Genomic DNA, 27,961 nt, shown 5'->3' on the forward strand with positions numbered 1-27,961 from the left:
ACCAGACGATCATTCATTCTTGTTGTCAACGATGAGTTTATAAGGCCCAAGGAAATTCCTTGTGATGTTTTTCCGCGGAAACGTTGGAATTGCAGAGGTCTCCTGTTGTAAATTTACATACTTTATACACTTTATCCTCGTTTTTCATTAAATCGCGCACAGTTTTAACTCCAATCTCGTATTCTGATGCGAAATGAACCACGGTTTCTCTTTTCCCAAAGCTCTCAATTATTTGCATTTTTATTTCGATACTTAGTAAAACACTTTTGACAGCCGTGGATGATGCATTTACATAGAAGATGTAAAGTACGGACACTCAAACAGTAGGACGAGGACTGAATACGGCAAGGGTTTGCTATAAATTGTGCGGAAGTGGGACCATTTCTTTGAAAGCAGGTAGTGACTATTTTACAAGTTGGGAGAAACACTTTCAGGTAACTGTTCTTACTGCCGGCAGTAGTACTATATAAGGATAAAGGCTTTTAATAATACACTGTACAAAAATTAGCTAATAATATAAGGTATAGTGCTACATTTTTTCTGCAACAAAGAAAGAGAAAATAAAGAGCGAGAGAAAGTCAGACGGATAATCCACCGCTCGGTTAATAGGATCACGGATAATCGGGGTTCTACTGTAATCAAATTTCACTACTTAACGTAGCTCCCCTAATTCATCTGATCACGATGCTGAGTGGGCACCGGTCACACATATTGGCCAAAATTTTATGAAAAAATTCCTTCCCCATGAGGACTCGAACCAGCACTCATTCTAGATTTAGGCATGGCGTCTTATTGTTAGAGGCTTTGACCATGACGCTACTAGATTCAAATTTCGAAGTCATGAATGTGTTGGTAAACTTAATATGTTTCAGTTCCTAACTCTTTCTTCTCAATTCGAATTTAGAATTCACGAATGTGTTGGTAAGTTTAATATGTTTGAGTCTCTAACCCTTCCTAACTATAGAAACGAGATTAAACTCCTCTGGAATGTTCTACCTCAACATATTATTCAAGTATTTTAATTTCAGAACCCGTGTGGTCAATTACATTTCTGTAAACTGATGTCTGTGTTAGAATAAATATTTCCATGCACAATAGATAAAAGAAATACTGTACAGAGCTAGTAAAATGACTGATATTGCTCAGATATATGCGCAGAAGATTGGACAGTCAATGTTTTCTCTTGGAAGGATTCTTCGCTGACTTCCAGCCTTGCGATAGACCTTGCGGCAGGCAGCTCTCAAAAGCATCTCCCCACCTATCAGTCACGTTGTCCTCTCGCGCATAACAGTAACAGGTAGTTTCATTTTTACTCTATATGCACAATCTTGTATAAACGCATACATACAGAGTGTTTTAAAAGCGATAGTAAAAAATTTAGAGATGAGACAAGGGCGCCCGCAGGATCTAATCTCAGTGGTAGCAAGACGGTTAGAAAATTATAGGAAATGGATGGACGAGGAGAGAGAAAATTGAACATGAAAAATAGCCAGTTCCGAAATCTAAATTACCTTGCGCACGCATTCATAATTCAAAGCACTAGTTTTTGTTGAATTGTTTACTGAGGGTTTGAGAAAACATATATAATGCATATAAAGAAAAATAAAAAATCGCATAAAAATAAAAATCTCAGTCGTATCAATTGCTACCACTGGCTACCCCATGTGGGTGTCCTTGGCCGATGAGAAATAAAAATGAAAAGAAGCAAAAAAGTTTTAGTAAACATGGGCCCGCAAACTAACCGTGTACAAGATAATGCCATTATTTTGATAGTTGGGGCCGACAGTGAACCGAGCGCCTGGATACAGAAAAGCGGCATATTCATGCTTTACACCATATCTAAACATACGTTATGATGAACGGTGGATAAGTAGAGGAGAACCTGTACCTAAGTCACCTGATTTGAATCCTTTGGATTTTTCTGTATGGGGTTATGCAAAAAGCCTAGTTTACACAACAGATATCACCACATCAGAAGAATTACAGCTCGAGCGCAATCGAGGGTCTTTGCGGAGAAGTCTAGAACGTTGCATTCAAGAGCATGGTCAGCATTTTGAACACCTGTTGTAAAATTCTTCAGTTAATATGTCCATACTGTACAGTACCTTGTTTATCCACAAACTTTACTGTTGTTCAAATAAAAAAAGTTTATTTTGTGCATGTTTAATCACATTTATGTGGTGTTTAAGCCAAAATGATTAATTTTACTGCCTGGTGATTGATAAATTAAATAGAATTGTTAATATATTTTATATTCATATATGAGGACCTCGCCGTCTTCATTGAATAATCATGTAGTCATACATGTAAATAACTATTATTAGAGAAAAATTCGTTCCGACATCGGGAATCGAAACCAGGATCTCTCAGCTTTGCGCGCTGAGTGCTCTTTCCATTTAAGCTACACCGAGACCCGATTCAATTGTCAATGTTTTTGTTAGAATTAGTACTTAGTATTCAGCAGGCCCCAACCAGCACAAAATGGCATTCTCTCGCAAACGATTAATTTGCGAACCTATGTTTACTGAAACTTCTTTGCTTCTATTCGTTTTTATTTTCCATCCCTAAATGTTTTACCATTACTTTTGAAATACTTTGTATACAGAGTGTACGAAAATAGAAGGCGAAACTTCAGGTACGGAATCCTCATATGTAGAGAAGAAAATAAGATTATGTGAACATAGGTCCGGATATGCTTGGTTGCCGCGTTTTAGGGGTTACAAAGAGGTTCATGCTCCGCCCTATCCATCGGCCAGAACTTTTTATGCTCCCTACATTTCAGTTTGGATGTAAGCAGACGTCTTAATGCAACATTCCCTAGCCGATGGATAGGGCGAGTTGGACCAACTGCTTGGCCTCTACGCTCACCAGATCTCAACCCACTGGACTTTTATTTGTGGGGGCACTTGAAATCGCTTGTGTATTCGACTCCAGTGAAAGATGTGGAAACTCTCCGCCTGCGAATTGAGCAACACTGTCGGACAATACGTGCTACGCCAGGAATTTGGGAGCAGTCCTGACGTCAGTGCGACGACGAACTGCGGCCTGTATTCAGGCAGGAGGTGGACATTTTGAACAGTTCCTGTAAGCAAATGTACACAGACTGAAACATTAATCAACTAATACCTAAGTTCTTTAGTGCAAAACGATCCTCCATGTATCCCTTATAACGTGACAGCTTGGCATTTCCGGACCTATGTTCATGTAACTTTTTTTCTTCTCTACATATGAAGAATCCACACCTGAAGTTTCCCCCAATATTTTCGTTACACCCTGTATACCTTGTAATGTTTAGAATTCATTCTGGACGAAATTCAGTATAGTCTTCTTTGTGTATAGTTGAAAAATAAACTTTACCGTACATCTGAATCATAATCCATGCATCATAATATATACATGTTCGGTACTGATAAATAGCTGGTGAAGCTTTGTTTAAGACAATTAATACAAAAACGAAATATTACTTTGTTACTTCCTACAAACTTAGTTACTTTTTGTGTGTTTAATTATAAGCTAATTTACTCTCACTAGCGTTTCTGTCGAAAAATAATTTTTGAAGCTGACTGAAATATAAATTTTGGATACAAATGTATGTTCTTCTTCTTCTTCTTCCTTATGGAATTAGGCCTTTGACCTGTTTCCACATCAAGAGATTGTATCTTTCAATCTTTTAATTGGACGTCCTACTTTCCTTTTGCCTTTAGGTTGATATTAAAGTGTCAGCTGTGGAAATCTATTATGTGGCATCCTCTCAATATGTTCTAACCAGTTAGTTCTTATTTGGTTTATTCTGTCATTTACGTTGTATATATTTAATTGTGTTCTTATGTCTTCATTATGTTTTTTGTTTAAAAGTGGATAACCCGCTACGGAACGCAAGAACTTCATTTCAGCTGTCTCTATTTTTATTCTGTCTGATCTATTAAGTACCCAGTTCTCACAGGCGTACGTTAACATAGGTACTGCCATTGTTTTGTAAAATTTTAGTCGGGTGGTTCTTAATGTTTTATTTTTTAATGTTCTTCTTATTGTTCCACACATATTATAGAATCTATTTATTTTTATATTGATATCATTTTTTTTGGCAGTAGGACACATTGCATCCCAAATAGTTAAAGTTATTTACTTGTTCTATTATTTTTCCGTTAATCATTATTTTGCATCTCAAGTGGTTTGTCCCTAAAAGGTCAACATTACATTTGAAAATATTTCTGCGCTGCCACACGACTTTCTCCATAAGAATGAAATACTGATGCGAGACATCGCTTCGATTTCGCCCGTCTTCTGCGGAGAAGGAAAATTCTCCTGCGTGAAGGAAACACAGGGAAATTTAAGTTACGGTTATATGTAGACGCAATATGACTGCCAAAACATGCATGCAACTATGCACTAAAAACATTAGAAATATGCACTTAAATATGCATTAAAAATAAAAATAATAAGCTGAGGTTTGATGAAATAATTGCTAGTCAAAATATTTATAGTAGATATAGAAGTTAAAAACTAAAATCTTCAATAAATATAACTTATTCAAAATGTAAATGATTTTCTTAATCATATGGATAGAGAGGCAATAGTTTCTAAACATTTGTATTATTTGTTATGCAAATTATTTGTAGAAATTTTTAAATACCACACACGACACATGACTTCTTACCAATTATTATTACAGCACATTCGATGACGTTGAAACTACCTAAAGTAATACGATGAAAGAGTAATGGAACGGAGAAAAATTCTCTCCAGCGCCGGGATTTGAACCCGGGTTTTCAGCTATACGTGCTGATGCTTTATCCACTAAGCCACACCGGATACTCACCCCGGCGTCGGACAGAATCGTCTCAGATTAAGTTCCAACTCTTGGGTTCCCTCTAGTGGCCGCTCTCTGCACTACGTCATAGATGTCTATGAACGCAGGACTGAAGTCCACATACGTGCTGAGGTGCACTCGTTATGAGTGACTAGTTGGCCGGGATCCGACGGAATAAGCGCCGGAGAGAATTTTTCTCCGTTCCATTACTCTTTCATCGTATGATGACGCAGAATATCTTCATGGAAATATCATATGTACTTCGGTACATTAAAATAATGTACACCTAAAGTAAGATGTCATTCATTTCTTGATCCAACTGATAAACTAATTATCATGTATTTTCAGCCTGCTTACGGGTTGACAGAAGTTGCAGGTTCATTCATTTCTCAATCCGGAGATTCGCTGGAGAAAGTGACATCAACAGTTGGATACGTTTTTGATTATGTAGAGGTATGTACAACGATTCAAAAAATATTGAAGATAGGGGGAAGGTTGGTAATACTGTGATACGAGTAATATTGTGATAGTTCTTTTTGAGAATTTATTACAATTTATTGAGCGAGAGAAGGACCGGTTGAGAACCGGACACACAGTTTGCTACCCCCTTCCACGACTGAAGTTCGATGATACTGGCGTAAAATACAAACAAATCACTTTACTAGGTATAGAAGGGAAGAACAGTAGTTCATCCATTTATGTAAACTAGGAAATATCGTAATTTTGAGTTTGATAATTTTCATTAGGTTTTTGTTTAATCAAAATAGAATGCAGTATTAACAATAAGTGTTTTTACTCATGAACTGAGCTATCCATTCGTACGTATTCATTATGCAGTGTATATTATACTGTCTACAGCACATTAGCGTACACTATAGAGAATGAAGTTAAATTGAAAAATAATCATAATATGGATATTTAAACACATTTTTGAAAAATGGTGGCCGTTCATTTTGATACAGGCTACAGTTATTTTGTGCATATTATTGCACTATAAATTATTGTATCTAATTCCAATTAGCAGTTTCGTCCTTCGTATAGTAACTCATGTTGAAATAATTCTGTACCTACTCTATAAAAGAATACCTTACTTACTGTAAATTCAATCTTCACTTCTGCCCGACCCGCACAGATAAAAATACTCTGACATTTCATCTACTGTCCGTCCAATTGGTTATGTCGCAGGATCGTAGAAGGGGGGGAAAACACGTGACAGTTAATTACTTAACGAGGCGCTTTTATTTAAGTTATTTTAAACAGTTCTATAACATTACGTTTACGTTCAATTCCTAACAGAAATTAATGTTTTCAGAAAAGAGCTAGGACAGCCCAGCCACTAGCCTTTACTGAGGGGCGAGCAGAAACGGGTGGGGGAATGGAGGAAATCGGGATGCGACGTAGGCAAACGGACGATAGTACTTGTGCGGAAATATGATTCAATATTGAAAGCTCTTTCGTCACTGGAAAACTCGAACATATTTCTGGAACGTACTATAGTCACTAACTCAGTACTGTTTACTATATGCGGCCTTGGTTCTGTGTGGAGGACAGTTAGAACTTCATTAGTAGAAGGGGTTGGAGTGAAGTACATTCAAAAACTCAGGTACAATAAAAATTGAAGTAAAAATAAATTGATGTCCCTGTATACGTGTGTATGTGTGTGAACTCTACACTGTCCGCCCGATTTCTTGCCTTCATTTCAATTAGTTTTTACAACACAAATGATTTGAACTATATTTTTACAGGTAAAAGTAGTCGACAAAAACGGTCGAATGGTTCCCATGGGCACACCTGGTGAACTTTGGGTTCGAGGTTTCAGCGTGATGTTGGGTTACTGGAAAGACGAGGAGAGGACTCGTCAATTTATTACTCGAGAGGGATGGGCAAAAACTGGGTAAGTAATCTAAGAGACGATGTAGATGAGTTTGGTGCAGATTATTTTGTCATTTAAAATATTTCATTGAAGGCGAAGAGCGCAAAATGTTAGAGACAGTAATTCACACTGTAATTATTGGCAATGGTTTCGTCACACAACTAGGGACGAGTTCGTGCTACAGGAGGACGGATACGGACGAATTTTAGGACGACTGAAGGATGTCATCATAAGAATCGGAGATAAAATCTTTCCAGCGGAGATGGAGGAATTTTTTACTTTGCATCCCGACATCCTTGAAGCTCAAGTGAGTAGTACTCTTGCCAAGGTTAGATAGCCTATTTGTCAGCTCTGAAATATGAAGAAATTAAGACATACGTTTGTTCAGTCAGCTGTCCGAAGACAGGTATGAAGACCAATAAGGCATCACTCATGAGACAACTAAGCCAGGAGATAATGGAGTAGGCTGACCAGTTCATTTCCCCCCTCCATTGCATGCATTACTGACTAGTAATATATTAAACTAATCAGACTAAGACGTATACAAACAAATTGTTCTTACTCTGACATATATCGTCAAGTGAGATATACTGCTTGATAATAGAAGTGCAGTCTTAGAAAAAAAATTTTGTCGCACAGATAATTTATAAATCCCAGAGAGAAGGAAGTGCGCATGCTCAGAAGACGAGCGACCTGATTCACAAGAGTACGACTGGTTGAGATAATAAAATTAGTATGTCTGATCATACGCACTGCCTCCTTTCTGGGACATATAAAGTATCTGTGCGACAAACATTTTTTCTAAGACTGTACATATCACCCAGAACCTTAATCAGAGGTATTAAGACATATATTGGGTTTATTTTATTCACCTATTTTGTTATTTGTGAAATAATGAAACCGAATCTCAATTTGTTTCATACAACTCTCACCTAAAAATATGAATCCTATCTGTCTTAAACATTGTATCGGGAGCAAAGTTTTCGTACGTATGGAGACTTATACATGAACACATATACTTATTTACTTATGGCTTTTAAGGAACCCGGAGGTTCATTGCCGCCCTCACATAAGCCCGCCATCGGTCCCTATCCTGAGCAAGATTAATGCAGTTTCTACAATCATATCCCACCTCCCTCAAATCAATTTTAATATTATCCTCCCATCTACGTCTCTAGGTCTACGACCTCCCCAGAGGTCTTTTTCCCTCTGGCCTCCCAACTAACACTCTACATGCATTTTTGGATTCGCCCATACGTGCTACGTGCCCTGCTCATACATTATTCCTTTGCTGAGGTCGTGCCAGAGAATCAGTCCCATTCCGAGGTTTATTTTGAGGTTTCGCAACAAACTGTTTTTTACGGTGATGGATTGTTAGTCCTTAGCCAAACCCCCAAGCTGGAGGACTAACCCTCATCGGCTGTCCGCGACTACTTATTCAATATATTCGCAGCTACCCTCCATATCAGAAGGACGTCTCCTGTAACCGCAACCTGAAGACGCGCCATGGCGTGGTGATAGGAACCACAATACATGGACATGAACATATGGAAATCGAAATAATAAATTCTCTAATATGTAAGCTACAAAGGCACAAAAATTTGCAGCAATAATTTAATATAACTTTCATAGCGTAGAGAGAGAGAGAGAGAGAGAGAGAGAGAGAGAGAGAGAGAGAGAGAGTGAAGTAACTCGTCCGGCCTTAATTAAGGATGACCACGAGGATCCGGAAATTAATAGCAAATAAATATAATTAATTAAATATGAATATTGTTATAAAAATAAAATGTAATAATTAAGCACATTGAGTATCAATTATAAAGAATATCTTAGAAGATGACTATAAAATTATATTTATAAATAAAAGATTTTATTTAAAATTAACATATCCTTAATTAAGGCCTTCTGAGTGGTATAAATGATACTGTATAATCTGCAGGGAATCTTTAAGAATTTGCGAGATGGTTTTTTGAATTTCAAAAGATGATAATGATAATTGTTTTAAAAATTATATGTAAATTTTGGTAAAGAACTCCGAGCACCAAAAAATAAATCTGTCACTGACCAATTGAAGAGAGGGATGTTATACTTGGCACTAAGGTAGGGAATACAAGGTTCATAAATGGCCCTTTTTTCCTGATCAACCTGATGAGCCTGGTTTAGATCTCTCTCCATGCGTATAGTTAGATCTATGGTAATAGCCTTTTGTTGTTGTCTGTTTATTGCTATTATATCCGCTCTTCTGTGAGAGTCGTCTTCAGAAATATATCATTTGGAGATATTTTACCCCTTAAATTGGCAAAACTTCATTTCTCACACTAGTTTATTAAACTGTGTCGGACTGTAAAGAAAACAACTATTGCAATGTCCATATTTTATATGTTGTGCAATATTATATTGTGAAATTTTAATTTTCCTACCAATTTTTTTCTATTGTTCTATTAAAATTATAGCATATAGCTATTGCTGTATCCTATAGGATACTTTGCCAATTTAAGGGTTAAGGTGTGAGACAACTTTTAAGAGCACAGTTCTTTTTTACTCGCCAGTACATCTTATTTTCATATGTGAAAGATATTCTTACATTTTCATGTAGACCACACATTTTAAAAGCATTTCATGTTAGAAAGTATAAATACAATAACAATTATATAAATTTAAAGTTTTTTTTAATAGAAATTATGAATTTTTATTAGAGAGATTTATGATAATCGCATTGAAACATTTTCCTATATAACTACAGAAGAAACGCTGTTACAATAATCGGATATTTTAAAGAGTGTTTTGTTAAGAGTTACTTGTAAAAACTCAAGCTTCTTACATAATTTCTTTTTGAGCTGTGTGCTCTTGTACTCAACACTAAAAATACTTTTATGCTCGACCAAGCCAAAATGTAGTAATTATACACCTGGTAGCAGTCCTTTAATGCATGTCATTAAATTGCACCTATTCATTAAAGTTCAGGTTTTCGATTATTCTCGGATATGCAATCGAAAGACAATTAGCAAAACGTCACGCAGGCTGGAAATCCAATACTGTTGCAGAAGGTTATGTTCTGTTATATAATAATTAGCGTTAATTGTAAATAATATTCAAATAAATTCAATTTGTCATCTCGTTTTTCAATGTCGAATTCAATTTCAAGGTTATATCAAGTTTACTCTGTAGTTTATATCAAGGTCGTCGATATTCGTTGCACGGAAAAAATCAATACAGTACTTTCGCGGCTGCGCACATCTCACAATTTACAAGATTGCACAAGGTCAGTTCGCTCCCCAGTCACATAAGAATAAAATGAATACTTATGAATAATTTCAAGTTAGAAATATGGTCGAGCATAAAAAGTCGTATGAAACTTGCCTATAATGGTAATTAAGACGCTCGTATGAAAATTATGAAACGAGCGCAAGCGAGTTTCATAAACATCCTCGCGTCTTAATTACTATCATTATAGGCTCGTTGCATAATGTACTATTCACATAAAACGTAATACTGAGTAACGATTAAACTATGTACCTAAAAGTTATATTTTGCCTTTTAAAATATCCATAAACTATTAATTATAACGCTGCGAAAATTGTATACAATAATATGGTTGCAACTTTATTGCATCTCCAGTTGCAATATGTGTTAGCAGCTTGATAACCACTTTCCCATGAGTTCGCGTACGAATCCCTTCAAACCTTCGTTTACAATACATAAGCGTTTACGAATTTTCAAACAGTTTCGACTTGGTAATTTCGAAAAATCCTTTTAATTTCGCCAAAAAAAATTGTACAACTCTTGACTTGTTCCTCATCTTAGAGCAGGGGTCGTCAGCACAGAGCACGCTGGGGCTAGCATCTCTTACCCGCTGAGAACGCAGCGCACCATAGTGCACTGTGTAGCTGCTAGCGGGTATGCTCTCTATCTCTCCCTGCTGCACGACGGTGTACATGGGACGGCACCGCGTACCTGTTGCACATTTCAGCGATTGCTGACGACCACTGTCTTAGAGCTTTAGTACTGATGTAAGATCTATGAAATGCGATAAATTAAATGAAAAGAAAAAAGAAGTATAAACTGTTCTCTTCACAGGTATTTGGGATTCCTGACGAGAGAGTGGGAGAGGAAATATGTGCTTATCTACGTGTAAAAGAAGGCACGAATCTCACTGAAGAAGACGTTAGAAACTATTGTAAAAATAAGGTTTGTGTCATAATATAAATTCAAATTTCTTCGAAAATGTTGGCAGTATTATTCCCTTCAACTTTAAATAAATTCTTAACGTGAATACTTTTGCCTCAAAAACGTGCTTCTTTGACACAGGTTACCGAAAGTCATTTCATCTACTCTTTGTTCTAATGAATACATATCTTCGAAAGTAATAGTGAAATATGATTCGTAAGTATCAATTGGTTAGTGTTTGAGAACACATTCATATTTCATACCTTACGTGCTGTGATTGTTTCTTGTTTAGCCGCAGTAGGAGGTAGAATTTAAAAGAGACATCATGAAAATCTCTCTGGGAAAGTTAAACAGGTACAATTCGAGTATGGGGCTCTCAAAACTCCCGTATATCCATGGAGCATATTCGAGACAGCCATAAACTAAATATTTTGTGTGGTCTTATGTAGAAAAAAATAATTGGACAATTATTTTTAAACGAGTCTACTGTCACAGCACCTTCGTACCTACACTTACTAGAAGAACTCGTATTTCCATAGATTTCACATAAATAGCCGAGCACAATCTTCCAACATGGTGGAGTACCGCCTCTTTGGAGCATTATTGTGTGTACAAGGACAAAAAGTTTCCCGAACCGTTATATTGATCGCGGCGGTACAATAGCATGGCCTCCTCGTTCTCCCGACATTACTCACTTACACAGATCTTTTCGTTGAGACTATCAAGGACTGAGTATTCCACCAATGACTACTGATAGTATTTTGGAAGTAGGCTAATAGCAACTATGACACCAGTTATGCTGCAGAGAACCTGCATTGAAATTGAGTATCATTTGAATATTCCAAAGAGCTAGTGTAGAAAGCAACTACCGATTGTTTTTGTGAAATTGTTTTTAGCTGTACTTCCTAATAGATGTGACAAAAATGCCCTCTAATTTTCCGCTTTCTTTTCAGAAGACTTTTGAAATTAGGGAAGGTCATGTTGGGCCACAGGTTTCAGGTTCAATAATTTTAGCTGATGTATTATTAAAGCTTGGTGGATGTCGATTATTACGTGTATTTATAATTTTAATAACTTTTCCTATATTTAATTGTGCTTGGATTTCTATTAGATTTCAAAGGTAAACCCAGTACTTCATGTACACCATTCATTCATTCATTCATTCATTCATTCATTCATAGTTTTCTGATCAAGGACAAGTCTTTCACTGTAAACCCAGCATTCTCTAATCTTCTCTATTTTCCGCTCTCCTCGTAGTCGACGCAGAGCATCCACATATCTTAATGTTGTCTATCGACTGATACGTTCTTCTGCTCCGAACTTTTCTCCCGTTTACCTTTAATTCCAATACAGTTTTCAGTAGGCAGTTTATTCTTAGCCAGTGACCAGCCTATTTATTTTTCTCTTCTTGATCAGTTTGGGCGTTATTCTTCTCCCACTCTTTCTAACACAGCTTCATTTCTTATTCTGTCTCTCCATTTCACACTCTCCATCCTTCACTATACAGAATGTCCCATTTATCTTGTGCATCTATTATAACTTTTTTGTTAGGATAGGTATTGGAATTTTTGTTTTTGAGTGTTATGTTAGAACAAGGGGCTAACATGAGTGTGGAGATTTGGTGCATGTAACTACATTATGGTACAAGATACACGTGACGTTATCAATTTTTCAAATAGCACTTCATACTTTAATCATGTTACATTGATTACAAATGTATCACAATGTCACTTTCCTAATCAATGACAACAACAAAACGAAACAAAAACGTACTTCCAATGTGATAATGTTATGCTATGAGAGTCACAGATGATGTTCCAAATGGTGACCATTCACATTAATGCACATTAGAAGGCGTTCCCCGAAAGATCGTATGACTGCCCTGCACGTTGCTGGCTGAATGGACACACAAGCCTGTCGAATGCGTTGCTGCATGTCGTCTGGTGTTGTCAGAATGTTCTGGTACACACTGTACTTTACAATTCCCCACAGGAAAAAGTCAAGTGGCGACAGGTCCGGAGAACGTGCAGGCCACTGTACGTGGATTGTGGCTTCGACAGTTGTTGTGGTTTGTTCACATGCTAAAACAACAAACACACAGCACACGACGTGTACGGACGTCAGTCGTCTTTCGTTTTGTGTAAGTTAACACACAAAATGAATGGAGCACCGCAACAAACAGCACATTCTGATGTCATTCATTCTGCATTTTATTGTTGTTATTGATTGGGAAGGTAACATTGTGATACATTTTTTAACTCGTCTTAATGTGTGTAATCAATGTAACATGATTAAAGTACGTAGTGCTATTTGAAAAATTGGTGATGTCACGTGTATCTTGTACCATAATGTAATTACATACACCAAATCTCTACACTCTTGTTAGTCCCTCGTTCTAACATAACTCTCAGAAACCAAAATTCCAATACCTATCCAAAAAAAAAAAAGTTATAACAGATGCACAAGATAAATGGGACACTCTGTATACACATTTCAAACGCTTCTAGTAGTTTCTCTTCACTTCGTCATAATGTCCATGTTTCTGTCCAATACAATGCCACACTTCATACAAAGCACTTCACTAGTCTCTTTCTTAGTTCTTTTTCAGAGAGTACTGATAAACTAACTTCTAGATATAGTATATTAAGACGAACTAACAGTTTGGAAGAAATCACCGTTCACAGGCAGCCAGACAGACAGATGGTGTGCCGAAAACAAATTTTGCAGTATTAATGAATATGATAGCATGTATTTTTATAACAATCTCGAAACAAATTAGATTACGCCCTTTGGTATCTTTTTCAAATTAATGTTATATAATTTCTTCCAGATTCCAGAGTACAAAGTGCCGCGGTATATACGATTCGTGAAAGACTTCGAAAGAACGTCAGTTGGAAAAGTACAAAAATTTCTGCTGCTGAAGAAACTACAGGCAGAGCTCAACAACACAGCTTAGTTGGCCAGTTATGTCGCGAAGAAGTGTTAAATTACTGTCAAACTGATTAAAATTGAAATAGGCCTACACATCACGTGGTATAATTATGACAATGCAAACGCAACGTGAACACAAGCGCTTGGGTCAAGTTACTTCATGAATCCATCCACCATGATTTACATTAACATAAATATTAGCAATAATGTTATGCCGTATTCACAATTAAAACCTAAGCATTAACTCTACAATGTAAACGTCACCGTAAAATTAAAAATTCGTAACACCATGCACGATGGGAAAAACACAATGGCAAAGATACTTGGTAATAATGGAAACATAACAATGTCATTTTATCATATTCTGTTGTCTCCTGCAGCGCTGTATAATAAGATTTGTTCCGGCAAGCAACTCAGAACGCGTTTCGAACTAATACCGAACTTCTTTCGACGCATGCGCCAGTTATGTACGATGTCAGAACTACACTCCATTTCTGGAATCTGTGGAGTATTTCGACACATTTGGGTGGAGCCTATGACAAGCGAATGGGCGGAGCCTATCAGTGTATTACGGGCTGCATCGTCTTACGGTCGCTAAGGGGTAAGATGCGCGTGGCAGAAGGTGATAGGTAGGGGTGACATTTTAGACGCTTGTCTTCAATCAATGCTTTCCCCAGGGTTGCCATATGTACGACTATAGTCGTACGCTTACGACTATTTTGACTAATTGTACGAGGTACGACTGAACTCTAAATCGTACGCAAATTTGTACGACTATTTTTACTGAAGGGACAAAATTATTTTGGAACTCACAATGTCGAACTATAATTTAAAAAATAAACAGTTAATTTGCTCCTTTTCTAGACAACTTTTCTTCATTCAGTATGTTAATGTTATATTTTATTTAACGACGCTCGCAACTGCAGAGGTTATATCAGCGTCGCCGGATGTGCCGGAATTTTGTCCCGCAGGAGTTCTTTTACATGCCAGTAAATCTACTGACATGAGCCTGTCGCATTTAAGCACACTTAAATGCCATCGACCTGGCCCGGGATCGAACCCGCAAACTTGGGCATAGAAGTCATTCAGTATGTCATTGACTAATATCCCTGATCACACATATACTGTATATGCTTTAAAGGGATAAAGAATGTTTGAAAATCAATATGGTGACTACACTTGCCATGCAAGTCATAAATTCGTCATCTTGAGCTCCAGGTTCCATGCATGGTGCGGTTATATCAAAGTAAGACGGATTCAGAGATCTGCTAAATTCACTGTGTGTTCAGCAATTAAAGTTTTTGTTTTTATTAATGAAATAGTACCGCAGTAGGATTAAGAAGTCTAAACGCGCCGACATTGATTGATAATAAATATCTCCCATTGCGTCGGCCAAAGATGAAGTCTCTGCTGACTTTCAATATAATGTTGTTTTTGATCAAGCGTTATCGAGCATGCTTTACCGAAAATGACAGTGTTGATGAAGAAATGGTAATTTGAATGCTAAATGTCATTGTGAATATCAACTATAACTTAATTACTAATATTCTTGATTGGATGAAGGAATGGATGCTGGAATAGGAAAGACTGGAGAATGCTGGGTTTGCAGTGAAAGACCTGCCCTCAGACAGAACACTATGTATGGATGAATATATATTTATAGGTCTATTAACCATTTTTTGGGTGTTATATGAAATATATTTGTGCGTACTATCTATAAAATAGTATAATGATGAATGTGCGACAATTTTATGTTGAAGTACGACAGTTATTATAAGTTGATACGACGATTGCGTTTCATTCATCTGGCAACCCTGGCTTTCCCCCAGAGCGGTCATTAGACTGGCCACCTCCATTCATTGCACAAATAACTTGTTTCGGTTCCTATACCCCACAGATTCCAGAAGCGGAGTAGGCCTATAGTTAGGGATTTTACCAACTGCTCAGACTGTCCCCATTGGTCCATCTGACACTCAGTGTGCAATTTTCCCAGTCTAGGTGGACAAAAATCAAATTTCGACTTGTTTAGTTATACATAGGCGAATATTATTTCATGTTCTTCAACATTTTGAGAATGTTATGAGGAATAGCTTTTAATGTTTTATCAGCGGCAAGTTATTTTTAGAAGGGTATGGACAATGTTGTTCTAACATTTCTCACTTCTGTTCCGTCGTATTCAGAGAGGCTTACTAGGCCTATGTGGGTGAAAAGGAGCCAATTGTTAGTGATTTTTCGTGTTGTGAGACATGGAATGTGTTCAGTTAGGTACGTTCTTACTAATGTACCTTCAATTTCAAGTTTGTAAAGTATTTTTCTTCGTACAGTACGGTTTAAGTATTACAATGGAAAAAAAAATATTTTTTAAAGTTCTTCAAATATGATGTAAATTTTAGTGTAGCCGGTCACGTCCGGTTACAATTCTTTTACCATTTAATAAAACGTCATTTAGAGTGTTGAATCCTTGTTTTAAAGTTTGCGCATTCTTCCGCATTTATCAATAATTAATTTTTTTTTTCAATTAACCAGTTGTACTAAATGAGGTGCTTTCACTATATTCCAATGTATTTTACTTTCTTTTTTTTCTATTATGGTATTATTTTCATGTTGTTTAGTGTCGATTTTATTATGCTATTATTATTATTATTATTATTATTATTATTATTATTATTATTTTTTTTTGTAACATGTTAGTATTCTGTTCTTTAACTTTTTGTTAAATTTTAACTGCTTGTATTCTTTGTGACCTGGTAGAGTGTAAGAGAAGGCCCGATAGCCTTAACTCTGCCAGTAGAAATAAAGAATTATTATTATTATTATTATTATTATTATTATTATTATTATTATTATTATTAATTTTGTTCAGTGGTGGGGCATACGATAACGAAGCGGCAACTGCCCTATGTTTGGCTTAATAACAGAAAAGAATCATGGAATAAGATAGTTTATAATCACTGTGTAAGTGTTTTAGGCCTGCAAAATTATTCCCATGACATCAAACATCAGATTAAAAATATATTGTACACATTTTTATCTAACCTTAACAAACATACCGTGGATCAGTACGCAAATCTAGTAGCAGAACAAAATTAATAACTTCTCTGCATTCTAACGGATTGCCATGAAACTTTGTACAGTCCTTACAGGCGACACATATTCATTGTGTACATATATAATCAGAGTGTGTACACAAAACATATCCATGGCGCTACAGCCCTGAAGGGCCAAGTCCGACCAGCCGGCTGCTGGCCTCACGTTCACATGCCGAAGCAGAGGTGGACGATCATCCAACCAGAATGGTGATATCGTGTGGTTAGCACGATGATCCCCCCAGCCGTTATAGCTGGTTTGCTGAACCGGATTTTCGCTACCTATCGTAGCTCCCCAAGTGCATCACGATGCTGGGTGGGCACCGGTCCCATACACTGGCCGAAATTTCATGAGAAAATTTCTTCCCCATGAGGACTCGAACCAGCGCGCATTCCGTAACGCGAGTCCTAGGCCTTAGACCGCGACGCCACGGCGCGGACGCTACCTGTAATTCCTGTACAAAGTCTCATAAAAATCTGTTATGTAGGAGAGAAGTTAATTTAGTGCAAATATACCGCTGTAATGGGTACTTCCTCTTATGGAACCGTAACTATAGTTTCTACAAAAAAAAATATATATGCTACCTGTAACTTTCGTACAATGTTTAATAAGAATCTGTTAGATAGGAGATAAGTTATTAATTTTGTTTAAAATTACTCCTTATAAAGGGGTAGTTCCTCTTACACAAACGTAAACAGAGTTTGTACACAAAAAATATTTGCTACCTATAAGGTCTGTACAAAGTTTCATAACAATCCGTTAGAATGTAGAGAAGTTATTCATTTTGCCCAGGTAGACTTGCGTTTTTGCACACTGTGTGACAGTGGAATGAGTGTCCGTCAATTTTTCATCTCCCTGTACGAAAGAACAAAACCGTTGACTATTTTTTTTGTGTAGAATAATTCCCTAAATTCAAGGTCCTGCTACGTAGAGATGTAATGAAGGTGATACAGCACATTCATTATCTTTATGTAAGCATCCGTATTTACTACTAGTAGCGTAGAAGCTGCGTGTCCTCACATAGTCTTGTGTTGAGAAGCGACACAACAGGAGGCCATGAACAACAACAACAGGTGAGCAACAGAAGGTCTAATGTAAATCGCACGCGAACAGAGGCGTACTTTACCAACACGTTTAAGTAAAGCCTTACTGTAGATGTGAACGCAGAGATTATTTTTCACTTAATTATAGAGTAGATGTTTACATTTTACTTCTCTAGTCGCAGCTCAGGCAACGCTATTCCATGGAGGGATAGCTGAGTGCCGGAAAGTGTAAGGTTCCCCAATCTAAATACTGATAAAATGTACTTTGCATTAGGCTAAAATATTATAAGATGGTATGGAAGTAGTGAGCGGGACTCGTGCTTCGAGAAAGGCTCGAAACCCGCTTTGGCTGATTTCCGGGTTGGATGTTTTTCGAGGTTTTTCATGTAGGGTAGAGTAGCATAAATCGCACCGCTTCCTAAATGGTACCACTGCTAGTTTAAAACAAGTTACTGTAGTAGTGTAGCATCTAGTGATATTGTTACAATCTACTATATGAACTTCCACCATGTCACTTGATTTCTCCCACTTCTTTGTGCTAGCAACTTGGTGATAGTGTATTTAATATAATCGCTCAGGTGGATGTATATTTAGCTAACATTTTGTAACTAAATAACGGATTTGTATGCAAAGGAATCCATAATCTTAAGATGTTATTGGTTAAAAGAAATATTAAAGAACATTTAACTTAGTACGATTTTCGAACATGTGATGATTATAGGCTAGAATGAAGGAAATAATAACTTATGACGTAGTTTCTTAATTCACACTACTTTGTAGGTGCCTAATTCGCATCGGTGCGATATGAGCAACTGTAGCAATTCTAGCCGTACAAAAGAAGGCCCAAAAATTTTAACTGAACGAGGAAGGCATCAGGTGGGTGCAATATATCAAGTGGTGAGAAGGGCGTTAATATAACAAGTGCGTGTTGTACAAGCGCACCAGATATTTTCTGCCACCTATGAAAATTTTTAAACGTCAAACAGTGCATCCTACATTATCAGCTGGTGTTCTTCCAGGGTCTTTATTCGTTTGCTCTGATTCAGGTTACATAAACAGTGAACTATTTGTCGAATAGCTCAAACATTTTATTTGCCACTCAAACCTGCCATAGAAAAAAGTGCTGCTTCTGTATTTCCACCTATACGACCCATTCCAAAAATTTAGAAGCTAGATTATCTCGGGAAAATGATGTGCTCCTATTTCAGCTTCCTCGTCATAATACTCAGAGGCCCAGCATTTAGATGTTTCTATCCTCAAACCATTTCAGACAGCTACATCATGAAGCAGTTCTTAGGTGGCTTCGAGATAATCGTGGAGAAAAGGTGACGCAGTTTACAGTTTGAGCTGCCTGGTGAAGAACATGGCAAATGTGTAACAATAAAAACGCATTCAGGAAGTTTAAATGTTAGGTAATTTATGCTCTATTTTTTCAATTCATTTGAAGATGCGTTACTCTCTTTCATTAATTTCAATAAACTTGTAATTTGCATTTATTACATTATTCATATTAAATACGGTTCAATATATTCAATATTAAAAGCTTTCTTTCATCCTGTTCCCTGCAGTTAAAGAGATGCGATTTAAGAAACCGCAGGTGCTATTTAGGAAACTAGTTGCCTAAATGGCACCACTGACAAGTGTTTCGAAAATGTCATTCTACTTCATAAATATTAAATCAAATTCAAGGATTCTTTTTTACATGAAAGATAAATGTTCTGGGAATGTATTTCTGTAAAGTAATGCAGAAAATAAAAATTGTATTGTTCAATAAAAATTATAAATGCTAAGGTGGTGCGATATACGCAACCTTACCCTAAGTAGAATGTCAAGTTATCCCATGGCGAATCCTCGGGATCATCTCGCTAACACTAATTTTATCACCGCTGGATAACTGCTCAGTTGATACAGCGCCATTAAATAACCAACCACAGAAAAGTACGATAATAATATTTCAAGACTGGAAATATAATAAAGCACACGCATTTATGTTTTCAGGAGATATCAATCAAATAACATCAAATTTCAATAAACAGATATATAGGCCTAGGACTAATTTTTACGAACTTTTTTCCTATTCAAGCATTATCAGGTTACAACTTTGTACAATATAATTTTACTTATTACAAATTTACAGTGTAAGAACACATTAAACAATTCTTAACAATTAGGTTGCCCTATTAATGTGCTATTATTGTAAAGGTAAAAAGGTATCCCCGTCACACGCCATGAATGCACTTGGGGGGCATGGAGGTAGAGCCCCATGTTATCCATGACCTCGGCACTAGAATGAGGTGGTGTGGTCGGCACCACGCTCTGACCGCCTTTAACCCCCGGGAAAGAACCGGTACTCAGTTTTATAGGAGGCTGAGTGAACCTCTGGGCCGTTCTGGAAGTTTGGCAACGAGAGAAATCCCGTCACCACTTGGGATTGAACCCCGGACCTTCCAGTCCGTAGCCAGCTGCTCTACCAACTCAGCTACCCGGCCGGCGTGCTACTATTATATTAATTTAATTAAATTTACAGTGTGGGATAAAAACATAATAATATCATAGATTCTCTTAATTTATATAGGTTATATTTTACTATTCCTTGTATTCTCCTCAAAAACATTACAGAATTAGTATCAGTTCAAGCTGAGTAAATATTGGACTATTTTGACAGTCAGATGAATAACCTACTCCTCAGCTGGTTGTACTGTTGAGGAGATTATAATGGGTTGCAATGACGTATTTAAAAGTAAGAGAAAAGTGCTATGGAGAGTCAGTTGTTGTTCTGATGATTTACGAAAATGAAATGTATGTATGTATGTATGTATGTATGTATGTATGTATGTATGTATGTATGTATGTATGTATGTATGTATGTATGTATGTATGTATGTATGTATGTATGTATGTATGTATGTATGTATGTATGTATGTATGTATGTATGTATGTATGTATGTATGTATGTATGTATTTATTAACACTACAATTGGGTATACGCCCGGTGGCAGTGATATATAATATACAATTATACCATTATAATTCTACAATAATTACAGCAATAAAAGAAAAAAAATAAAATAAACATAAATTTATTTCTAACTATAAATAAATAGATGCAATAAACCTAGGACTATAAATAAAAACTATTCTATAATAACGCCTACAATAAGCAAAGGTAAACCTAACTTATAAGTACTTCTATTTCACCCAACTATTACCAATTTAAGTAATTACATATCACCTTAATTAATTACAAATCAATTTAATTAAATATCATCTTAATTACATATCATTTTAATTTATTTACATATCAACTAAATTGCATATCTTAATTACATATTAACTTAATTAATTACATGACACAACTTAGATATTTACACTGCACCTACAATTACATTTTCAGTCTAATATTCTCAACCTTTCCTTAAATGTATTGATTTTGAGAGGACCACCCTGAAAAATTGCCGCAGGTAAGCTGTTCCAGTCTACTATTGTGCGGTTAACAAAGGAAAATCTTGCCACTTTCGTTCTTTGTTTTCTACATTTAAACTTCCTAATATGATCTGCCCTGACTAAGTATGATGGTGTTGCTAATCTAGCATTGATGTCGGTCCATGCTTTGTGTCCCATTTGTGCCTTAAACAATGCGGTGAGTCTGGTTTTTCGCCGCCTTGATTTGAGAGATTCCCACCCTAAGTCTTTTTTTTTTTTTAGTACTATCTCTTTACCATGTCCCTTTCCCATTTTGACATGTTTTGCTGCCTTGCGTTGGACCTTTTCTATTGAATCGATTTAGTTTTGTGTGTACGGATCCCAACCTACTGTTCCATATTCAATAATTGGGCGAACAAGGATTTTGTACGGTAATTCTTTTGACCTTCGGTTAGATTTCTTCAGAATACGCATAGAGAAATGTAGTGCTTTCCAGGCTTTGCTTGGGGTATTAGTGACTTGTTCCTCCCAACCCAGTTTGTTAATTAAATAGAGAGAAGTTAATTTTTCAAACTAAGAAGCTGCCATTTTTGTGGGTTTTCAAGGACAAATACGACTGGTCATAAAGAAGAATTGTTTCATGCAATTTTCATTCATCGTGCACATAAACTGAATTTGGTGTACTGAGTACTTAAAATATTACGATTTGGCTGCATTTTTACGTGTATTTTAACAAACTGCGAAAAAAATATATATATAAATTTTGAGAACTACGGATGAAATTACCGCAAACATGCATACTAGGCCTACGCTGGAACGTTTCCTCTAGAAGTCTAGAGCAAAGTGCAACACCACTAATAGCATCCCACTTCAAAAACCTGAAAGAATTTGTTACATATGCCTACATTGTTGATAATGACGAGACATCCCTACATTTCTCTTCTTATTTTGCTTGTACAATATATTTTCTTCCACAGAGCATTTCTCTAAATAGGCCTGCTACTACAAGCAGAATGTAGTCTACATCTAATTTAAGTATCAATGGTTGAATTGTTTGGACTTTTTCCATAGCTGGTCTGTCTGACTGTTTGTAATGATCCCCACAGTAGGTTTTCACCTCACGACGAAGAGAGATCCACTGTTGGAAACGCTGTGCTACAATTTTTTTAAAATTAGCAATGGAAAAAGTCCAAACAAATCAACCATTGAGCCATTCACCGTTGCTCTGCCCCCTTCATTCAGGTTAATCTAAGTATATTTTATATTTTTTTATTTAGTGTTCTGCCCAAGAGCAGTCTTTCACTGAAAACCAAGCTTTCTCCATTATATCCTATTTTATGTCTTCCTCTTTGTTTCCTCATGCGATCCATATATCTTAATGTTGTCTATCATCTGATATCTTCTTATGTGACCAAGTAAAAGTAACCACCCTATAATTTAAAGTACTGTATATCCGAAATAAAGACACTGAATGAGTCAGGAAATTTCCTTCTCTTTCTCATTCAAGTGACTGACAGGAATGATCGTTGACGATCTAATAGACACTAGACTGCCTGACCGTAACATTTGTATTGACGATCCTGAAACTACAAGACTGTACCTATACTTCGTTTTTGAACTGTATGGAGTACAGGAACCGAAAAAAAAGTTATTTGCGCATGTGGTGAGTGGAGGGGGCCAGTCTAATGACAGCTCTAGGGGAAAGCAGTGATTGAAGACAAGCGTCTAAAATGCCACCCCTACCTATCACCTTCTGTCACGCGTATTTTACCCCTTAATGGCCGTGAACCGATGCAGCCCGCGATACACTCCCGCATTGATAGGTTTCGCCCATTCATTTGTCATAGCTCCATCCAAATATGTCGATTTACTCCACAGATTCCAGAAACGGAAGTGTACACACTAGGGAAATTCAGTGGATTTGCAGTGAAAGATCTGTCCTTGGGCAGAACACTACGACTGAATGAAATTTATCGACACTATATCAACTATTAGAATATTTGGCGGCAATATAACTGGCAATAGCGATATGAAATTTGGCGAGATGAGGCCGAGGATTCGTCATGTGATTATCTATTCGTCTTAAAGGCCTATTTGGGGAAAACCTCGGGAAAAACACACTAAGGAAATCACCCGAAGCGAGAATCGAACCCACGTCCGAAAATAGTTCCGAATCAGCAGGCAAACGCTCCTACCGCTCAAACCACGTCGGTGGCTTTCCCGTTACTGTCTGATGACGATGACGATGATGATGATGGTGATGACGGTGGGGAAATGTGTCCGAGACCAAGTAACTTGTCCCAACCAGAATTCGATCGCGGACTCACACGACACGCTTACCACTATTTCGAGAAATTATTTCCTACACTTAAAATGTCAAGATACGAAATAATTTACGCGAAATAAAGTATTTTAAGATATTTAAAATTTCCGTTTTACTCAATTAGCTATTAGATGGTAGACAATTTATTCCAGACATAATTACAACAAATCTTTCAACAGTTATTTTAAAATGACCAGTGCATGAAAACTTGGGAAGGCTTCCACAGTGAAGAACGACAACATACCAATTATTGTGCAACTACGTAGTAAAGCAACAAAATATGCAGAATTTTCTACTTGGTGAGCTACAGACAGGGAGCCAAAGGATGCTTGAGTGTCAGTTGCTTTGTCAAAGTGATGATCTGATGAGGAAAGAAACGAAAATTAAATGAGAAAATGTTTCAAAATCTTCCGTCGGGATACTGAGAAATACCTAGACCACCCAATACGAGTAGGTACACATACAGTTGATGAATTTGATACGCCGATGATCAGGCGGACACTACAAGAATTATTATCTGTATAGGTAAATAAAAATTGCCGTGTGTAAAAGTACAGTTGTCATTAAATAACACAATTAATTATAAATGTGAGAGTCATTCTTTGCGAAACTGTCTGCACGAATTCGAAGCTTTATAAAAATCTGAGTCATGCTGACAGATATTTTTCCATTTCACGTAACAACACGGTTTTTATCAAGTTGCGATTGAATTAGGCCTACTATTTATGATACATTTTCTTAGCTGATTATTTATGTACTGTTACTAATGAAGTTCTGAAAAATGTGAATGTCATGGTGACACAGATTTTCTCATTATTATAGCACATTTTACGTGTGTCGCAGGGATTTAATTCTCAGAACATACTGTGAATTACATCACTCGCTATACTTCAGTTTCTTTAACAACCAATTCATTTATTGTACTAACTGATGCCCAAATAAAAGAATGAGCGACACGGTGATATACAGAGTGTTTATATTGTGATCTTGTTCAATGTTGGCCATGTTATGACTAAGAATGTGACGTCGCGCAGTAGTCTTTCCCTTTATCCACGAGTATTGACGTATGACGTATAACAAGGAATTCTCACGGTGTTTATAACGTGCAAATAAAAACTTTGAGATTTTCTTAAACAAATTATATGCACCAAGATATTATAACATTAATAATAATAATAATAATAATAATAATAATAATAATAATAATAATAATAATAATAATAACAATAATAATAAAAACTATATTTTCTCTTTAATACAGCTTATGTTCCTGAGCTGTAATTTTAAAGACATATAGGCTATAAACGAAATCGTTTACTTTTATAAACTCAAATAATAACACGTCTTCTTTGTTTAGATTGTTTTCATACCGACTGCATTATTTATGAGTAAAATCACAAACAGTAGGGTAATTGACTTTGTATTAAATACGTAGATTTATATAGATTTTTACTTAATTACTTATGACTTTTAAGGAACCCGGAAGTTCATTGCCGCCAACACATAAGCCCGCCATCGATCCCTATCCTGTGCAAGATTAATTCAGTCTCTATCATCATATCCCACCTCCCTCAAATACATTTTAATATTATCCTCCCATCTACGTCTCGGCCTCCCGAAATGTCTTTTTTATTCCGGTCTCCCAACTAGCATTCTATATGCATCTCTGGAATCGCCCATACGTGCTACATGCCGTGCCTATCTCAAACGTCTTATAAATTCTAACTTCAGATTTTTTGACAGCAGAGTAGATGACAAAATCTTCTCAACCAAATAATAACAGGCATTTTCCATATTTATTCTGCGTTTAATTTCCTCCCGAGTGCCATTTATATTTATTACTGTTGCTCGAAGATATTTGAATTTTTCCACTTCTACTTCTTTATGCATATCCCTTGCTGTTAATCCTTTTCCCTAGAAAAATCGCACAATGGAGCACAGTTAGACAATGGTACACTCGTGCAGGGATCCCGCTATTTGGCAACTGCTGCTTCTTTGCTTTGCTTCTGCAGATGTTTCAGACGCCTCTTTAAAAAATGTAGGTCGCTACTTCGATTTGCATACTTACTGACTCGCCTGTGTATTTAGTAATAGCAGCATTAGTATTTTATATTTTAAAATCTGCAATGTAGCTATTCATCATCTGAATTCAACATGAGTGAGGGAAAGGGAACCGATTTTTTTCTGAAGCTCTTTATCAGGAAAAGATTTCCTTTGTCAAAACCTTCACTAGAAACGATACATTTCGTAGTAACGGCATAAAAAATAGTTGAAGTTTAAAAATTATAAAGAGAGAATTAAAATATTTTCAATATATTTTTATTATTGATAGGCCTATATAAATGATTACAAACGCAATAGAAAAATAGATACGGGTAGAAAATAATGAACATGAGTGAAGAGGAACAAATCATTGGTCTAATCTACATGAATGGTGAAGTTGGCGATAATGGTAAAGACTAAAATTCTTCTCTGTTTCAGGGCGGAGGGATAAATAATTGTAGGATGTGTCGCTTTGATAGAACCACAGTCTACTATGTACAGTCGCGAAGCTCAATATGTAGTAAAAATGCAAACATGGGTAGTTGCCCACCACTAGGATCGCTACTATCGCCTCATCATCGCAGATCTCTCTCCTAGCAGCCGACAAAATATGTTACACTTTCGTTGTCGTGTTCTTTTGGAAAAATTAACACCTTCCTTCCATTATTGAAATATTAAATGCATAAAGTTAATTTATTATTTTAATGAAGTATATTAAATTCCACCATAAACTCGAAGATACCTGCAAGAAATAAGTTAATATAATTTTTGTTTGTGCAAAACGAACTAAAATTTACTATAATAGCTTCACTCATTCAAGATTATAGCGATAATTAACTATGAAACCAATAAATATTAATTTGCATTTCCCTTTACAACAATAATAATGGAAATATGAATTAATGGAGTAACTTACGTGTACCGGTACTTGTAGTGTAGGCTTACGTAGTTAACAAAGTGGGATGAGATTAAGCAATAATAATCACACCAGAATTGGAAATAAAACGTGATCAATAAATTTTATTGTAACAGACTTTTTCTACGTCTCTAGTAAAGCAACAAATAAAAATAACAACAAAATTAACAGCTATAATTAAAAACATATTCTTTGAAAAAAAAAGTAGGCCTAAGCAATAATAATCCCACCAGAATTGAATATAAAACGTGATCAATAAATTTCATTAAAACAAACTTAATTTTTCTACGTCTTTAGTAAAATAACACATACAAATAATAACAAAATTAATAGCTACAATTAAAAATATATCCTCTGAAAAAAAAAGTAGACCTAACCTTTATTTCTCTGGAAATTTAGCAGCCTAAGTGACAGAACTTTAACCGGTATCTAATGTCCTTTCGGTTAGACTGAAACATTTCAGTGTGAAATTTAAGGATATAATGTATTCCAACAGTCACAAAGAACTTCAAATTAACAGTTTTGTTTCTGCACAGCATTCTTGTGGAAACCCAGGAACCTTTCTGAATCTTTCGGAAATCGGAAAAAGGATAACTCTGGCCTCTTTCTCTTACTGTTGCTACAATTTATAGCACTACCAACGTCTCCTCCTTGTCCCATATTATTATTCCAATTATTATATTTCAGCCATTAACATTTTCATTATAACCAATAACGAACATCAATGTGAAATACGCAACGAGCTAGCACTCGATAGAAATACGACACAGTCCAAAGTCGACCATGAACAGTCTATTGTTTCTAGTTGCTAACCGCTTGGAGCGCTTTATCATGAGATTTGCAAAAAAAAACACCTCAAGCTTCGCGACTGTATATAGTAGACTGTGATAGAACTACGTATTCTATATAAAATTGAGTGCTAGTAGATAGGATCCTCATAACATTGATGCTTCACGAATTTATAATGCAATGGTTTATGCGCACAGGAAATTCAAACCCAGTTATTGGCATAACCCGGGGGCTAGACCACTGACTCCTCTCACTCTGGGACAAGTCATCGACTTGGCTGCGGAGCAATGGGGAGACAAAGAAGCTGTGGTGTCCTTATACCAGGGACAACGCTTCACCTTCAGAGAGGCTCGAGACAAGGTAATAAATACTTGGAACAAGATGATGGAAATTACCATCACTTCATGAAACTATAGCCTACTTCGTCCCATAATGTCTGACAGGAAATGTAAACATTGCCGGCAGAGGACAGAAGTATATTTGCTGTACAACCAATGGTAGTGGTCTCTTGAAGTCTTGTCTTGAAGTTGAGCGGCCTGAAACGTTCTTCTCCCA

At 36.4% G+C, this 27,961-nt stretch overlaps 2 protein-coding genes across 2 annotated transcripts in view; both read left to right on the forward strand.

Moving 5' to 3' along the window:
- The window catches only part of LOC138696677 (medium-chain acyl-CoA ligase ACSF2, mitochondrial-like), a 41,403-nt gene extending 26,761 nt beyond the window's left edge, over positions 1–14,642 (forward strand). The window contains exons 4-8 of the mRNA XM_069821962.1: positions 5,159–5,263; positions 6,556–6,704; positions 6,849–6,990; positions 10,761–10,871; positions 13,681–14,642. Coding sequence (XP_069678063.1) covers positions 5,159–5,263; positions 6,556–6,704; positions 6,849–6,990; positions 10,761–10,871; positions 13,681–13,806 — 633 coding nt within the window. The 3' untranslated portion in view covers positions 13,807–14,642. The remainder of the gene's footprint in view (positions 1–5,158; positions 5,264–6,555; positions 6,705–6,848; positions 6,991–10,760; positions 10,872–13,680) is intronic.
- A 3,183-nt stretch (positions 14,643–17,825) lies between these two features.
- Positions 17,826–27,961, forward strand: part of LOC138696679 (medium-chain acyl-CoA ligase ACSF2, mitochondrial-like) — a 41,236-nt gene continuing 31,100 nt past the window's right edge. The window contains exons 1-2 of the mRNA XM_069821964.1: positions 17,826–17,941; positions 27,604–27,766. Of these exons, the coding sequence (XP_069678065.1) occupies positions 17,925–17,941; positions 27,604–27,766 (180 nt within the window). The 5' untranslated portion in view covers positions 17,826–17,924. The remainder of the gene's footprint in view (positions 17,942–27,603; positions 27,767–27,961) is intronic.

The sequence above is a fragment of the Periplaneta americana genome, chromosome 3 (assembly GCF_040183065.1).
Source record: "Periplaneta americana isolate PAMFEO1 chromosome 3, P.americana_PAMFEO1_priV1, whole genome shotgun sequence".
NCBI lineage: Eukaryota > Metazoa > Arthropoda > Insecta > Blattodea > Blattidae > Periplaneta > Periplaneta americana.